Genomic DNA, 14,840 nt, shown 5'->3' with positions numbered 1-14,840 from the left:
GGTGCGCAGCAAAGATGATATGTTGAGTGAGATGGAGCCTTCCGTTTGTGAGAGTAAAACAATTCACAGACAAATCTACAATGGTAGAAGAAACCATGGGGAGCCATATAGGGCTTGCTGACAAAGTAAAGGTTTTATATTGTGAAGCGATTCAAATTTATATATTTACACCAAAAAAATCACTAATAAAGCACAAAACCATCCAGAGGAGAACGTTCAAGTAGAGAGGTAACAACGCATAAACACGTTTGGGACTAGAACAAGAGTAACCTGCTTTTTTTTAATAACTATTAAGAAATGATTCAAAATTATGATCGTAATGCTGATCTGTTTTTAAAACATATCTCATTTCTAACTGAAACGTTGAACATAAAGTCAAAATAATTAAAAATCACGTGAAAAGAATTTCAGCATGATAGTCAGATTTTTGATTTGAGACAGCTGCAAGGTATTATCTTTAATACAAAAAGTACAGGAAAATAAAAATTATTAAAAAATAAGATACAACAAAATGTGAAAAAAATCCAGCATGATAGATATGTCAGTGCACACAGACATATGCGTTTATTAGAATGTTTAAGTATGCATGTATGTAAAAGCCATTTAAAAATTTAAATTTAAGTGTGCCTGAATATTGGAGTGTAATGTACTAATAATTTAGAAGGTTTATGTTAGATTATTTTAAATAATGGAATAATCAAGACAGCTTTCTATTGTTATAAGAGCAAAATGGCACTGTTATAGGGCGCAGTTTTGACCAGATGCCAATTAATTTGCAACATCAGTAAGTGAGCCGATATGGCAACTTCTTCATTGAGCTCTGCTAAAAATGACAAAAAGTTAGCTATATGCTGTTGCCTCATGTGTCCGTCTGTGCTGTAAAACATGCAACAAAATAACATCAAGTCCACATCTAGATATGGTTTCCAGTCGAATAAAACACTGAAGCAAATACAACCAGGCTGATTATGCAGGAGCAATTTACATGGGACAAAAATAGAAAAAGCCATTTGACAAATACATAACAATTAATACATATAAGGAAATTGCCATTTTACAAATAAGTAAACAGTCTGAGTAACAACTACTGCTACAAAAATCAAACACAAATTGATGAAAACCTACAAACCATTACTGTTTCAGCATTCCTTAATGCCCCTACCTTGTTGTATGTTTGCAGATCAAATGTATATAAAGCATTCAACTTGGTACATAACAAGCACCTAGGAAAAACATTTGATAGCATGTTGACAAAAATTTAATTTTAAGTTCTGGCTTAAAAATATCTGTGTATACCTGTGTTTTCAAATGAAGACAGTTAACTTTTATTTTTTCTTGACAAATTTCGAGGGGAACTTTTAAGCAAGTCTCTGATCCTAAGGTAAGTCCCTGTGGCTTCAGCAACTTCAGTGAATTCTGGTGTGTCCTCAAATGGAACAATTCCAGCTGCAAACCTGCTCCGATGAGGAACAGCTTCTATCTTCTTCACATGCTTAGGAGAAGCATAATCTCCAGCCCCCCCAAGAAAGAAATTTGCATCAGGACTCTGTGGGCTGTCATCATGAGATTTGACTGGATTGGGACTCTGCAAGCTGTCGTCATGAGATTTGACTGGATCGGGACTCTGCAAGCTGTCATCATGAGATTTGACTGGATCGGGACTCTGCGGGCTATCGTCATGCGATTTGATTGGATCGGGGCTCTCCGGGCTTTCGTCATGAGATTTGATTGGATTGGGGCTCTGTGGGCTTTCATCATTAGATTTGATTGGCTCAGGACTCTGCAGGCTGTCAATGTGGGATTTTACTGAACCAAGACCTGGAGGGCTGTCATGTTGAGCTTTGACAGGTTCCGGGCTCTCAGGGCTATCTTCCCCAACTCTGATGGGTCCAGGGCTCTGAGAGCAAGTTTCTTGAACTTCCGGTTGCCTTGTATTTTCATGACTATGGCAAGTTTCTGCAGGTGCCATTGTTTCAATTGCTTCCTCCACCTCTTCTGTTTCTGTATCGACATGAACAGGTGTGGACACACTTGGCGAACTAGGTATAGGTGTCCCCACTGCTGGTGTTTCACAGTCACTATTAGTGGCAGTGTCTGCATTTTCTAAAGCTGCCCAGATCAGCCTCTGCTGCTCCTCCAGTTCCTCCAGTGTCATTTCATCCTCTGTTCCCTCCACAGTCTCACTGACTACTGACCAGTTACGACCTCGCAGAGCTGGTGAGCCATTGGTAGGTGTGGGAGGAGGTGTACCTTTGGGAAGAGGTGGAGGAGTGGGTGTAGCAGGAGGGGTGCCCTGGGGTAAAGGAGGGGGTGAACCAAAACAAGGGGAGCCAGGGGGCAGTGGTGGTTGGAACTGGAAGTCACCTGGTAAGGCCTGATAAGGTGTTCCTGGGTCTGATGGAAGATATAAATAAAACAATGACATTTTGACACCAAACAAAGATGCAGCTGATTCAAGTCAGACTGTGCATTATTTACCATTTCAGTTATGAATACAAACAAAACCTTTTACAATGTCCTAAAAATTAAAAATCAATGTTGCATGCAGCAAATCATTACAAGAAACTCAAGGGACAATGAAATTAAATGTTGCAGCTTTTGACTGTAGCTTTAAAAGATAAACTTGTGCTCTAATATATGATGAAAGACAACTGACCATGCATAATTGTATGCCTCCCAAGAAAAGTGACCAAGATCAACAGTTACCTGATTCAATATCCATATCTGAACTCCTGTCTGAGTTAAGATCAGGACTGGGTCTTGTCTTCTTCCGTGGCAGTGCAGATGAGTCAGATTCATGTCGTCTCTTGTTGCAGGTGCCACCAGGCTGTTGGCAAGGGAAAATGACGTGTAATGAGGTAGCAACTCTTTCCAGACAGTAGTTAATATGCATTCTCACTTCATCAGTGACAGAATGGTAACATCAAAATACTGAGGTCAGAATGACAGGGAGGACTGTGTGCTTAGATTAGCCTTGACTGTTTACATGGAATTATGAAGACTGTGCAGCCACTGCATTTGGACAGTTTGGACTATTAGTTTGGACCAAAATCACTGAAATATTTACTGTGGGTTTAAAATAATCAATTCTTTTGTAACATTATAGCAACTCAGTAGCTTCTATTAAAAACCTGTCTTTCATGGAGAATTAACTCAGATCTGATAAATAATACCCAAGCTGTTATATCTGGTCCAATGGGATACTGTTAAAGAAAAGCAGCAAGGAGCTATGACGTACATGGGAAACACAGATGCATAAGATAATTACCGTAGGAAAGTTGTTAGACAGGTAGTCTGCATAGTTTTGCTTCATGTGGTTGGTCTGCATTGGAATTGAACCATACTGCATGAACTCCTGGAGGTTGGATTAAAAAAAGAAAAAGAAAGGAGACATGCAACTTTTACAAAATGTGTCATAAAATGCCCCATTACCAAAATACACCTTTGAAGAATACTTAATTTGTGCTGCCAACTCATTGAAACATGTATAACTCCAGCTAATTGCATAAGAGATTGGACATAGAAATCAACTATCATAATTTTGAGTCAAAATATATAAATAAAGTATTAGAATGTGAAAAGATTACATTGTAGGACTTACATCTTTCATTTTGTGTGGTGCAGGTACATTGAAGCCTGGGAAATCTACCAGTTTGGACACATCATAAGAGATGTTTTGCGAACCACTATTGTCTGTTACATTATCATTTGAAGCTACACAACAGAGAAAAACAAAGATTCAGACCAACCTCTGCACAGTTTGTAAATATTATGTTTTACATTTTGTCAAGAAAAATCAGACAGACTACAGAATTTAGCGTCATTTTAAACATACCATTTCCGTCATACAGTGTTAAGCCAGAGTTTTCCAACTCTGCCTCTTTGAGCCAACCTGGGGGGTAGCCTAGCTGCCTCATGCGATAAATCAGAGGAGGGAGGGTGTTGTGATCAATTCCCAGTGCTGTTACTAGCGCCTCGCTGTTCAAAAGCACAACACAGTGAGAAAACATCAATGATCAAGAATAACTTTAGAGCTTTTAGAGCTTATGGTTTTATTGTGTACGAAACAACAATCCTGCCTCATGACTCCAGGCTTGTACTTAGCAAACCGCTCCTCCACTTCATCTGCATGGTATCGCTGGTTACTCTGGTTGCCCTGGTTGTTGTTCTGATTAAACTCCTTTCTTCTTTCATTTATTGCAGCCATGTCTTTAGGCTAGGAAGGTAAGAATGTATAAATGTATTAAATCAGGTCCTAACTCTCATGCCATGTTAATGAATCAATATTTTTACCTTTGGACAATCTCTCAACTGATGACTACTGGAACCACAGTTGAAACACATCGACTTGGGTCTGCAATGAACAGATAATGATGGACTGATAAGTGAGCGACTCGTTACATAGGAATACGTCACATAAATAAGTTATAAATAGAAGATGAAAACTAGAGAAAGATTCCATTATTGACCACCATTGTACCTTTTGTCTTTCATTTCTATTTCCAGTCCATCTGTCCCAATGACTTGGTTGAAAACCTGCTGATAGCTTTGCAACAATTCAGGAAGTTATATTGCATTTGGTCACACAACACTGTAATTCTCTTGCTTTAAAGCTTTAAATAAAAGTCCTGCTTAATATAGACATAATTCTTGCTCTCCTTTATGTGTGGAGAACTAATGTCCAGACATATAACACTGATCCACAGGCAAATGTTTAATAAGATGCCAATTTATCCTCTTAAAGATACGTTGGAACATCCCATCCATCTGTCAGCTGGGGGTTTTCATTGATCAGAGGCTGTCCAAGTTTATCAACACTGAAAGTAGTGAAATATAAGACACTTCCAACCACCTAAGACAGAATAAAATAAAAAGGTTTATGATATATGGCATGTGGCCGCTTTCAAAACAATCCATTTTCTTTTCCATGAGGCAAGAAATTGTGCAGTATGCAAACCAATGACAAATCCCAGAAAATACTCACTTTAAAGGCTTCTGTTGTTGTTTTTACACTACTGCAAGACGACTTCAGCACATCTTCATCCAGAGTAAAAGCTGAATTCTTAATAGAATATAGAAATTTTAAGTTGTTTTAAAGAAGAGTCATAACTGTATTACTAATAATCCTAATATTTTTTTTTCCTCTTTCGGCTGCTCCAGTTAAGGGTCGTCACAGCGGATCAATTTGATCTGCATGATTGATTTGGTTTTACGCCAGATGCCCTTCCTGACGTAACCTTACCATTTTACTCAGGCTTGGGATCAACACCAAGATCGCACTAGCTTGTGCAACCTTAGTGGCTAAGTCTGGTCTTCCAAGGGAGTCTCCCATCCAGGTACTGACTGGGCCTGGCCCTGCTTAGCTTCCAAGATCTGACAGGATCAGGCGCATGCAGGTGTGGCCTTCTAATAATCATAATCAAATTAATTCTGGGTAAATACCTGGGGTTTCATGTGAAGGGATGATTTTTTCTTTTCATGGCCTGGTTTCTGATGCTTCAGAATTACACTGCAGATACAATCTTCAATTTCTTGTCGACATTGCCTTGTGGGGAGACATTTATTACTTTTAAATGTATCATTAATGTAAAATTATTTACTTCATTATTGCACAACAATAGCAGTGAGATGTGTTTATATTATTAGTTATGATGTAAAAACTGAAGTAAGGGCTCTGAAATGTTTTACCACCATTAACCTAAACTTGAGCAATAACCAAGGAAACCAGGACAAAACACTTTGCAAACACATTGTGAACAAATAAAAGTGATGCACTGATTAGAAAAAGGCTGCTTACTTTGAAATAATGTTGTTTGTATAAAGGATTTGAAGAAGCGGCCCGTCACTGTTGACATCTTCAATTGTGATTCCGCTGTATAGTCAAGAGAAACATTAGCATTACACTTCACTGTGTGATCAGTTTCGTTTTATTGGTAACGTTGGTTTTAAAAAAAAAAAAAAAAAAAGTGTATTACCAGGTGCCAGCTTTATTACCTTGGTCGTGTTAGGATGTTCAGTTTCCTTCTTAAACCTTTATGTGTTCAGTGAATTAAGGAAATAGAAAGAAAATACAACAAACATTTTCACTTTATGCATTTGTTGTTGTTGGTGAGACAGGAGGCTCACGGTGCTAACACACATTAGCCAGAGCTATGTGTCCAACACAAGGATATTCTCCTCGGTGAGTCTCTGAATATAGTCTTCACAGTCCTCCAGCCTGCTCCGAAGCTGGCTCGTCTCGTCCTGGTCTTCTTCATCATCTGTGAAGCGAATGTGAGTCGGAACCGAGAACGCGGTGTCATCTAGTTGCTCAAAGAGCTCTCTATCCCCGAAGTCAACTTCAGCCATTTTTACCCAGCTCTGCGGTGCACGACGGGAGTTCTAAGGTCAACGCCGCAACTCTCTGTTTTCATTGGTCCTCTTTGTGTCACGTGTGGTGTCGACGTAAAGGTGGTAGGGAACTGTAGTTTATCGGATTGTTTTAACCCACAACGTAGTTTTACAGGTTACAAGTAAATCCTCCATGTTTGTTTTTACCTCAGTGTCCGCGACGAGTTCCTCGGCCTGTCAGATATTACTGCGGGTTTAAAATATCCTTTTACATATGTTTGTGCCCTGTTGAACCAGTTGTGTTTTCATCACTGTGGTAAAACATTACAAATCAAGATTCCGTGGGAAGTTTTATTTATTTACAACGATGTCAAGTTGCTCGTCTGTCCACTTAACTTTACCGCAGTGGGACGCGATTTCACGAAAAATCCGCTTTATTTACCTGGTGAATCAGACATCGTTCAGGCTGACACTGTGTCCCCACGAGGTGAGTGTCAAAGATGAGTTTAGCTTTATAGCAAATCAGAATATGGAAGGTTTGTTGTTTATCATAGCATCAAAAATAACCCCTGAAACCAGCTAGATGGGGCTATATCGGCGCTCACAGTCAGTTATAACTCCAGTCAGGAAGAACCAAATATCACAACGCGTATGTCACACTTTTTAAATATGTTGTATGACATATATTTAGTCAAAATATCAGTTTTAACAAAACTCCGGAACATTATTTATCTTCACTATCATTTCACTACAAAATGTAATATATGTTTTCATATTGTAAATTAGAGCATTTATACAAACAGTAGAGGAGCTTCTTTTTTAATAGTAAATGTCCATTTCCTAATTTATCTCTGTATCCTAAGGAAAGATTTTGTAAGAATGTTTTTTTTTTTTTTCTGTTCCAGGGTCCAGTGATTCCTCTTTATTTAGGAGCTGATGTCTTCTCCAACACTGATATCCGCACAGAGAACCACCCCAGATACCACGCCAAGTTTGCCAAAAAAGGACTGGCCACAAAAATAAAATTTTCCTCAGGTAAGATGTACATTAGAAAATGGGTATCATAGATATTGTAATGTAATATAACTTACACCACCTGACACTGTTGCCTTACTCCCTGGTTTATTGCAGCATTCAGATTCCATGGGTTGACAGTACCTACTGCAAGTAACAGCCTCTGGTTTTACAGTATTCAAGGACTATTTCGAGTAGCCTTTGAATTGTACAGTAAGCAAGAGCAGCTTGCTGTGCTAGAGAACTTCCAGGTACAGTACTGTGCATATTATTTAGGGCTCTGCACGGTAATGTATCTAATTTTAAATTATCTTGCCTCTGTAGGATGTTTGGAAATCACAGATGAATGACAACCCTCTGAAAATGAGTTACAGCCTCAGCAAGAAGCTCGACCTTGCAGCATCTAGCCGTGTGTGTGATACAGTCTTAAGAAATGAAATATCACAACCTCAGCTTTGCCAGGCTGGTGGAGAATTGGTTGGGGAATGTAACAGTGACACAGGTGATACATCAGCAGATCATGATTATTGTTCTTTTCCCAAGCAGAGTATGCAAACAGAGCAAAGCCAGGTTCTTGTATCCAGAGTGAGACAAAAACTGCATGGTTTGGATGACAAACTCTGCTCTGATACTCAGAGTTGCACAGAACAACTGGATACTATCTTACAGATTTTGGAGAGCATTGATCAGTACATCAGTGGTAACATGGAAGAAAAGGATGTAACAGAAACTGTGTTAGCCCTGCTAAATGGCAAGAACTGGGGCTCAGTGTATTCAAGTTCCCTCCTTAGCTGTGTAGGACGCTGGCTCGGTGAACAGTTTCATGAAGCAAACAGCAGCATCAGCCAAAAAGTAGAGGAATTTAAAGTTCAGCATATTGAGCATATAAGCAACTTGCCACCTGCTGAGGAACTGGCCACAGAACTGTTCCCAGAAGCCATGCGAACACTACTGCTTCACTGGATGGGTTTAAGTGAGGAGTCCACCCAAGAAAAGAGGCACAGTGAATACCCCATCCTGCTCCTTATACTTGAGTTTGCCAATCACAACCTCATCACAGGTGTGGCTCATGTGCTGTACTCCAGTCTTATATGTAAATAAAAATGGATTTACATTTAGGCATTATCTGTGAATTATGTATGTGAAGCTGTATTCTCTTCTTCTTGGAGGTCCATTTGGTTTCGCACAAAGTAGGGCTGGGTAACAATTCAATGTCAATTACAAGTACAATATAATGCAACAGCTAAACCGATCGATTTACTTGACATCAAACAATCTGTATGATTTGGTCTTTATTTGCAAAATCATTTTAAACATAATTTGACATTATGTTAATTTTATCCTTAACACCCAGCCCTCACAGTAACTTTATTTGAACCAAAACATAATGCCCTAAACATATTGTAAAATAAAAGGCTACGTGCAATGACGTATGAAATCCTTATTCAACACAAAACTAGTTTATTTAATGCACATCTGAAATATGTGACTAATCCTCATGTCCATCTCTGTACATGGCAACTCTGAAGACAATATGTATTACAACCCGCTGCTTTATTTTTTCTGGATCAGAAGAAATCAAACTCAGGGACTGTGATAGATCTACACTGACTTCAGATACGTTTTGTTCATGGATGTAAACAGTGTGCATTTGAACCACATGGTATTCAGTTTATGTTCAAACAATCACATATCAATATATATATATCAATTTTAGTTTAAAAAAAAGCTACCACATTATTCAAAACAAACATCTAATTTTAACCAGCCTCAAACAGTCAAACTGATGCTTCCTTTTCAATAGAGGTACAGATTATTAAACACTGAGATAAACTCAGCATTTGGCTATTTACATTACAATGCTCCATTATGTGAGATGTTTGTCGATAGATAAATTAGATTCAGAGCGATGTCCATGCAAGCTTGAGGGCTAGCAATGAATTGGTATTCCTATATGTTCATATGAATGAAATCAGCAGTCAAAATTTGGCACTACATAGAATCCATTCCCCGTGAGAATGACGAGGAGAAGCCAAGGCCCATTCCTCTCTGGGTGTGTGTCTGAGAGCGCGCCATCTCATACTGAACGTCGAGGTTCCTGAACATCTCCTCCTGCTTTTGAAGAGTCTTCAAGCCTTCGTCATTAAGTGGTTTGGAAGCCTCCGCATCGTCATCTCCCTGTAAAGACAAGTTCAATTTAACTATAAACTGCACAGCTTGAGATCATGAGTGAAGATTTTAGTATTAAACACACTTCAGTTAAATAACAATTTTACTTACTTTAATACCCATTAGTTTGCGAAATTTAACATTTTGGTCCTTGTTTCCAAAGTTTAGCTTCTCCCACAATTCAGCTGTCTGTGACTTGTCCTTAAAAAAAGATTTGACATCCATCATGTAAAGATTAGTAAATATAACTATAGTACACCAATGAACATGAATTTCTAGTATGCACATTTTTGAAAAGGAAAGGCTAAGTAACACCTGTAGTCAAATTGTGAAAAGAAGCTAAATTAAACTTACCCCATCCTTCTTTCCTTGCCATAGCATTTTTCGCTTTTTCTCCTGCTCTGCAAACTTCATGGGGTTTACAGCAGATGGGTTATAGTAGCTAGGCACGGCAATACCAGTCTCTGCCAGTGTTTTTGCTTGAAGGGCTGCCATCTGTGCCGCCATGGCAATCTGAGGCGTGACCTGCGTCCCAGAGGCTAGAAGGGCTGCCACATTGAGGGCAGGGTTTGTAGCAGCTGCAGCAGCAGCGGCAGCAGCAATAGGGGCAGCCACTGCAAACAAAATACACAGACCAGTGTAAGTAACCATATCCTGGCTCAAATGGTCAAAACCTCGCACAATGAGCATGTTTCTACCTGCAGCTATCTCCTGCTGTTGCTGCTGTTGTTTCTCCAGCATCTCCTTCTCCTTTTGCTCCTGTAGTTTCTTTGCTCTCTCTAACCTAGAAAGAAAAGGAGTGAAGAAGTAATGTGTAGGCTGAAACCTGTTAAAAAAAAATTCACACTGCTCCAGAACCAATCACACTGAAACATATTTTTTGGTATTTTTCTGGGAATTAGCAAGAGACAGTAAAGAAATTCAGGAGAAATGAGGGAAGAGGGAGATGCAAGATGCAACAGAGATCCTCTGTCAGACTTAAACTGTTGATGTTGAAATTACATGGTCGGTGTCTTAGACACCTAGACCATGTTTTCCTGGTTCCCTATCAAGGTAATTTCCTTCTATGAACAACAATTCTATCTGGCAAGTGCGACTCAGGTAACAAGCCTGATCACAGCCAATAGTCTGAAACCTTCATCTGAATGACTTCAGGATTGAGTGCAATCACTGTCTAACTTGTTGGGGCTGATATGGTGAGCCTTACAATTATTTTTTTGTTTGGCTCCATTTAACACGCTAATCTCTAGTTTTCACTGCTATCTCTACAACCTGATCATTGTCTGTTAAAAGATCAAAGTCTTGTAGCCACTATTACTGCAATGCAGTAGGAACCACTAACGTTACCCAGAATCAGCCAGACCAACCACCTATACTGTAAATGCCCTATAAGCTGTTGCCTTGCCTTCTGGCCAGGGCCTCTTGTGCATCCATAGCTGTGTTTCGGCCCCGGAAGGTAGGTGGATTAACAGACCTGCTGCGACTCTTTCTGCGCACCTTCTCGCTCCTCTTCTTTCGCTCCCTGGTGGAACAATAAAAACAATTCAGGGAACATACGGTTAGTGACACATGAAATGAAGACAAAATTTCAAGAACATTCAATCACCACAAGGAATGCATTTACTGCAGTAAAGCCCACCTGCTTTTACTGCGACTCTTGCTATGATGACGATGTTTGCTCCTTGAACCCGAGCGAGACCTTGCCTTCTTCTTCCTGTCCCGGCTGCGTGATCGTGACCGTCGTTTGTCCCGACTTCTGCTGTGATGCCTCCTGAAAATTACAAGATCCATCAATCACCATCAATTTCTATAATACTTGTTTATTTGTGGGCTTCACTTATGTATTACCTAGCCAAACAAGAAAAATATTCTTATCAAATGAGCAATAAGGCCAATGCAGCAATGAATCCAGAGCTTTGATAGCAACATTTCTTCTTTATAGTTAAACAAGATATCACTTTAGGTACTTTATTGACGAGTCTAACCTCTCTCGTGAGTGTGACCTGGACAAGCTCCGGTCCTTGGAGGGCCTCCTGTCTCTGCGTCTAGATCGCTCCTCCCCATTTTCTACCGAAAGTCTCTCCTGCTCTTGCTGTTCATCTGTTTTTCTGTGTGATTTTGACAGCTTCTCAGAGTCCCTCTTTCGTGCCTGTTTTAAGAAGAAGTTGTCTCTTTAAGGAAAATAGTGCAACAAAAAGAGTTAGTACATTGGCTTTCAGCAGAAGGTAGGTAACAAATTTTGACTTTGAGTTGCAAAAACCTTGTAATTTCCTATTCATTTCCATAATACAGTTGTACATATATATTTATATATGTATATTATAACAGTCATTCTCACAACCTGAGCGCCAGGTGGCAGCATTTCTGTGCTATGGTCAGATTTAACTGCACTAATTTCCATATAATATTCCATCAAACCTCTTAACATTATTTTTTAATTATGTGCATGCAAACCTTATCATGTGGTGCGGAGGAAAAAGTTAAATGTGGTCTGTAAGGTCAGCAACATCAGTAATTTAGAGTTAACTAAATGCTTTGAATTTGAACCCAGAGAAAGGTGGAAAATAGGGATGGGCATCCAACTTACGTTTCACAGCTTCTCTACTTACACCATCCACATCATTCAACTGACAATGATAGATTAATATGGGGGGGAAAAAATAATTTTACTAAATTAAAATTCTGCATTTCTTAAATTCATTTTTTGTCACGTTATTTGCCTAGACTACATTTTATGTCAAAGTAGAGTCACACCATGTAGCTCTCACTCTGTATACAAATGAGTTAGTCTAACAGTCAAACCTGTATAATTAAGATAAGATAAACATTATTCATCTCCAATGGGAAATTAGATAGGATATGAAAAAACAAAACATAAAAAAACCCCACACACCATGAGATTTCATTTGGATCAGCTGGAACATTAATTAGATGAATTATGCCCATCCCTAGCTGCAAGAGATGCAAGCATTAATCCCAACTTTACTAATAGTATGAGACAAATAGGAGTTTGAATGGCAGATAGTTACCTGTCCCCGTAGTAGACATATTATTTTGCTATGTCAGCAGGGTCTTCTGTTCAGTCTCTTCGTGCAATAGCACGCTGAGTATGATTTATTGTAGAAATGTTATCATGTGATCTACACACAGGATTTAACAAAATATAAAGAAAAAAAAAAAAAATCTACTCTTCATCATTTAATGTGGTTACAAATAATGACAGATATCCAAGGATGAAAGCTCCTTTGAGACATGTCAGTATAACGAGGGTAAAAAAAGAACTCTTCCCATGTGAATAAGCCCATCTCCATCTATTTCTTTTGTGCTTAACTCTCTGTTACTGTAATATAGTAAACTTAATAAACATACTCACCTTGACCTAAAACTACCAAGGACTATAATTTAAAGCTTCTAATCAAAGGCTTCTAAGTCTCTTTCTAATCATAAAAATGAATAACTTAATTACCTCTTTGCTCCTGCTGCGACTCCGTCTGTATTTTCTGTCACCTAGAAACAACAAAAAGCAGTGCTGACAAAAATACATTTCAAAATCGCTTTTTCAGCAAGCTTATTTACATATTTAAAAAAAAAGGCTGGTGAGAGGTCATTTGCACAAAGTAAAGCCTTTTGAGTAGTTTTCATGGGAATTTCAGTCTTTTCTGTGTACACATTACAGCGCTACTATTTTCATTGTAACATGTAACATTGTAACAAGTCATGTAATGCAAATAAAGAACCTCAATCATCTCACAAACGTGAGAACAATTTGATTTCAGTGGCTAAATCAGTGGACATTAAAAAAAAAGATAAATTGACTAAGTCTAAATTTCATAATGTGGCCCAATTTTTTTTTTTTGGCATTTTCAGGACTGCCTGGGTAATGTTAATGAATACTAACGTTTTCTGTCCCTGGAGCGTGACCTTGACCGAGAATGGTAGTGTTTGGAGCTTCTGGGAGATCTGGATGACTCCATGCTGTGTTTTTTTCTGTGATGAACTGGGGAGCCCGTTCTGGGCAGCTCGACAGAGTCTGTGTCACTTGCCTGAAACAAATTGATATGAGAAAGGTTATCAGCTGCCAATCGGTGCATTATAGTATTATTGCTAATTAAGTAGAGATATCAGAGTTGTATATATTGCCAAAAGCAGTATGAACTATTCCTTTGCACAAACTGAGATTTGCAGTGAATGCATGTACCAATGTAGAGGACAATTTTAAACTATTTTTTTGTCCCACAGCACAATATAGAACATATGTTGTAAAGTTCTTGAATCACTTCATTTATAACAGTAAACAGAGCCTTTTATGGCTTTTCATATTTTCGTGTTGTATATTTTTGTTGTTTTCTACACAACTTTGCGATACTTATCAATCTAAAAAAAAACTTATCACTCTAAAAGTCAATGAATCTCCCGCTATGAATTAACACTCCTTTAGTTAGCACTGCTTTGATCCAATTCCCTTCTCATAGTAAAAACGTTAAGTCAGGAAACTTAACAGCATTTGGTTAATGCGCCACTGATCGTGGTGGCACATTACTATCGTTACCTATTCTTAACTCTACATATAAATAACATCTATCCTACAGATCATAACAATGTTAAAAAGCTGTGCCTGATGTTTATGTGTCGGGTTTTCGTAACTATGCTGTAATTCTAAATACGCCGCCCAATCGAGATGTTATAGAAAGAAAAATAACCCGGCTATCTTTCATTGAGCCGACATGCTATCTAGATAAGCTAATGCTAAATGTTATTCATTCTTCCACCCGAGACCAATTTAGCATTAGCTGTGTGGCTAAGCTAATTAGCGCTAACCGCCATCTTTAAGCGAAATTATTTTCTAAATTTGAATCAGAATTGCAAAACTACACCGAGGCTATTTAGATGTTAGTATATTCATGTATGTCTTGGTTTTGGTTGTGTATTTGTACTTACCGACATAACACACTTTAGATATAATGTAGCTTTTTCGTTACCAAACGAAGACGGAGTGCTAGCTAAAGCCGCTAACATCCGTGGTGAAGCTCAGCGAATTTGATCGGAGTTGCCAGGTTTTGCTTAGTATCCCCTCGATTTCGAGAATTCCAAAGTTGTTGAACGCAGAGCGAAGTGACTCAACAAGAACCAGAAAACATTATACATCACCTGGGTACAACGTCTCGCAGTTTAACAAGTATTATGAGATATATACTTAGTAACAAATGAACGCAAAGCGCGCTAATCTTTAAACCACTGCCATAAATGTCAAACTCGACACAATAGCGTGAGAGGTACCCAACATGGCAACGCTGCAAGGCACGCAGGACGTTTCCGCAATGCCCCGC

The 14,840-nt window shown here is 38.7% G+C and overlaps 3 protein-coding genes across 5 annotated transcripts; 1 reads left to right on the top strand and 2 right to left on the bottom strand.

The window, feature by feature from the left end:
* Window positions 1–963: 963 nt before the first annotated feature.
* Window positions 964–6,497, bottom strand: zcchc8 (zinc finger, CCHC domain containing 8). 2 transcript variants are annotated; one of them, XM_026321066.2, is made up of 14 exons: window positions 6,174–6,497; window positions 5,995–6,037; window positions 5,798–5,872; window positions 5,443–5,545; window positions 4,985–5,062; window positions 4,749–4,852; window positions 4,481–4,546; window positions 4,294–4,354; window positions 4,080–4,216; window positions 3,836–3,978; window positions 3,602–3,714; window positions 3,269–3,355; window positions 2,707–2,827; window positions 964–2,394 (listed from the first exon to the last, which is right to left on the bottom strand). In XM_026321066.2, exons 1-14 carry the CDS (start codon window positions 6,346–6,348, stop codon window positions 1,319–1,321), a joined length of 2,382 nt encoding a protein of 793 aa, XP_026176851.1. In that variant the 5' UTR covers window positions 6,349–6,497; the 3' UTR covers window positions 964–1,318. The 2 variants fall into 2 exon arrangements, with proteins under 2 accessions (XP_026176851.1, XP_026176852.1); XM_026321067.1 differs by lacking the exon at window positions 6,174–6,497 and having other exon boundaries at window positions 5,976–6,037.
* Window positions 6,493–8,774, top strand: LOC113138538 (uncharacterized). Its single transcript, XM_026321073.2, has 4 exons — window positions 6,493–6,817; window positions 7,236–7,365; window positions 7,462–7,595; window positions 7,669–8,774. Exons 1-4 carry the CDS (start codon window positions 6,698–6,700, stop codon window positions 8,443–8,445), a joined length of 1,161 nt encoding a protein of 386 aa, XP_026176858.1. The 5' UTR covers window positions 6,493–6,697; the 3' UTR covers window positions 8,446–8,774.
* An 8-nt stretch (window positions 8,775–8,782) lies between these two features.
* Window positions 8,783–14,788, bottom strand: rsrc2 (arginine/serine-rich coiled-coil 2). Of its 2 annotated transcripts, none has more exons than XM_026321071.2 (10): window positions 14,452–14,788; window positions 13,412–13,556; window positions 12,980–13,020; window positions 11,499–11,662; window positions 11,153–11,284; window positions 10,919–11,035; window positions 10,212–10,297; window positions 9,868–10,127; window positions 9,625–9,714; window positions 8,783–9,522 (listed from the first exon to the last, which is right to left on the bottom strand). In XM_026321071.2, exons 1-10 carry the CDS (start codon window positions 14,527–14,529, stop codon window positions 9,337–9,339), a joined length of 1,299 nt encoding a protein of 432 aa, XP_026176856.1. In that variant the 5' UTR covers window positions 14,530–14,788; the 3' UTR covers window positions 8,783–9,336. The 2 variants fall into 2 exon arrangements, with proteins under 2 accessions (XP_026176856.1, XP_026176857.1); XM_026321072.2 differs by having other exon boundaries at window positions 10,988–11,035; window positions 14,452–14,787.
* Between the last annotated feature and the right edge of the window lie 52 nt (window positions 14,789–14,840).

Source organism: Mastacembelus armatus, chromosome 9 (genome assembly GCF_900324485.2).
Source record: "Mastacembelus armatus chromosome 9, fMasArm1.2, whole genome shotgun sequence".
Classification (NCBI taxonomy): domain Eukaryota; kingdom Metazoa; phylum Chordata; class Actinopteri; order Synbranchiformes; family Mastacembelidae; genus Mastacembelus; species Mastacembelus armatus.
Note: the sequence above shows the minus strand (reverse complement) of the source record. Positions and strands in the feature narration are given on the sequence as shown.

Excerpts from the sequence above, each read along its gene's own strand:
- LOC113138538 (XM_026321073.2), top strand. The coding sequence starts at position 6,698 with ATGTCAAGTTGCTCGTCTGTCCACTTAACTTTACCGCAGTGGGACGCG. Across the intron at positions 6,818-7,235 it reads TGACACTGTGTCCCCACGAG|GGTCCAGTGATTCCTCTTTA; the intron begins GTGAGTGTCAAA and ends TTTCTGTTCCAG. Across the intron at positions 7,596-7,668 it reads CTGTGCTAGAGAACTTCCAG|GATGTTTGGAAATCACAGAT; the intron begins GTACAGTACTGT and ends TTGCCTCTGTAG.
- rsrc2 (XM_026321071.2), bottom strand. The coding sequence starts at position 14,529 with ATGTTAGCGGCTTTAGCTAGCACTCCGTCTTCGTTTGGTAACGAAAAA. Across the intron at positions 11,663-12,979 it reads GTCGCAGCAGGAGCAAAGAG|GCACGAAAGAGGGACTCTGA; the intron begins GTAATTAAGTTA and ends TTCTTAAAACAG. Across the intron at positions 9,715-9,867 it reads GGCAAGGAAAGAAGGATGGG|GACAAGTCACAGACAGCTGA; the intron begins GTAAGTTTAATT and ends TCTTTTTTTAAG.
- zcchc8 (XM_026321066.2), bottom strand. The coding sequence starts at position 6,348 with ATGGCTGAAGTTGACTTCGGGGATAGAGAGCTCTTTGAGCAACTAGAT. Across the intron at positions 3,715-3,835 it reads AACACTGTATGACGGAAATG|CTTCAAATGATAATGTAACA; the intron begins GTATGTTTAAAA and ends TCTGTTGTGTAG. Across the intron at positions 3,356-3,601 it reads CACCACACAAAATGAAAGAT|GAGTTCATGCAGTATGGTTC; the intron begins GTAAGTCCTACA and ends TCCAACCTCCAG.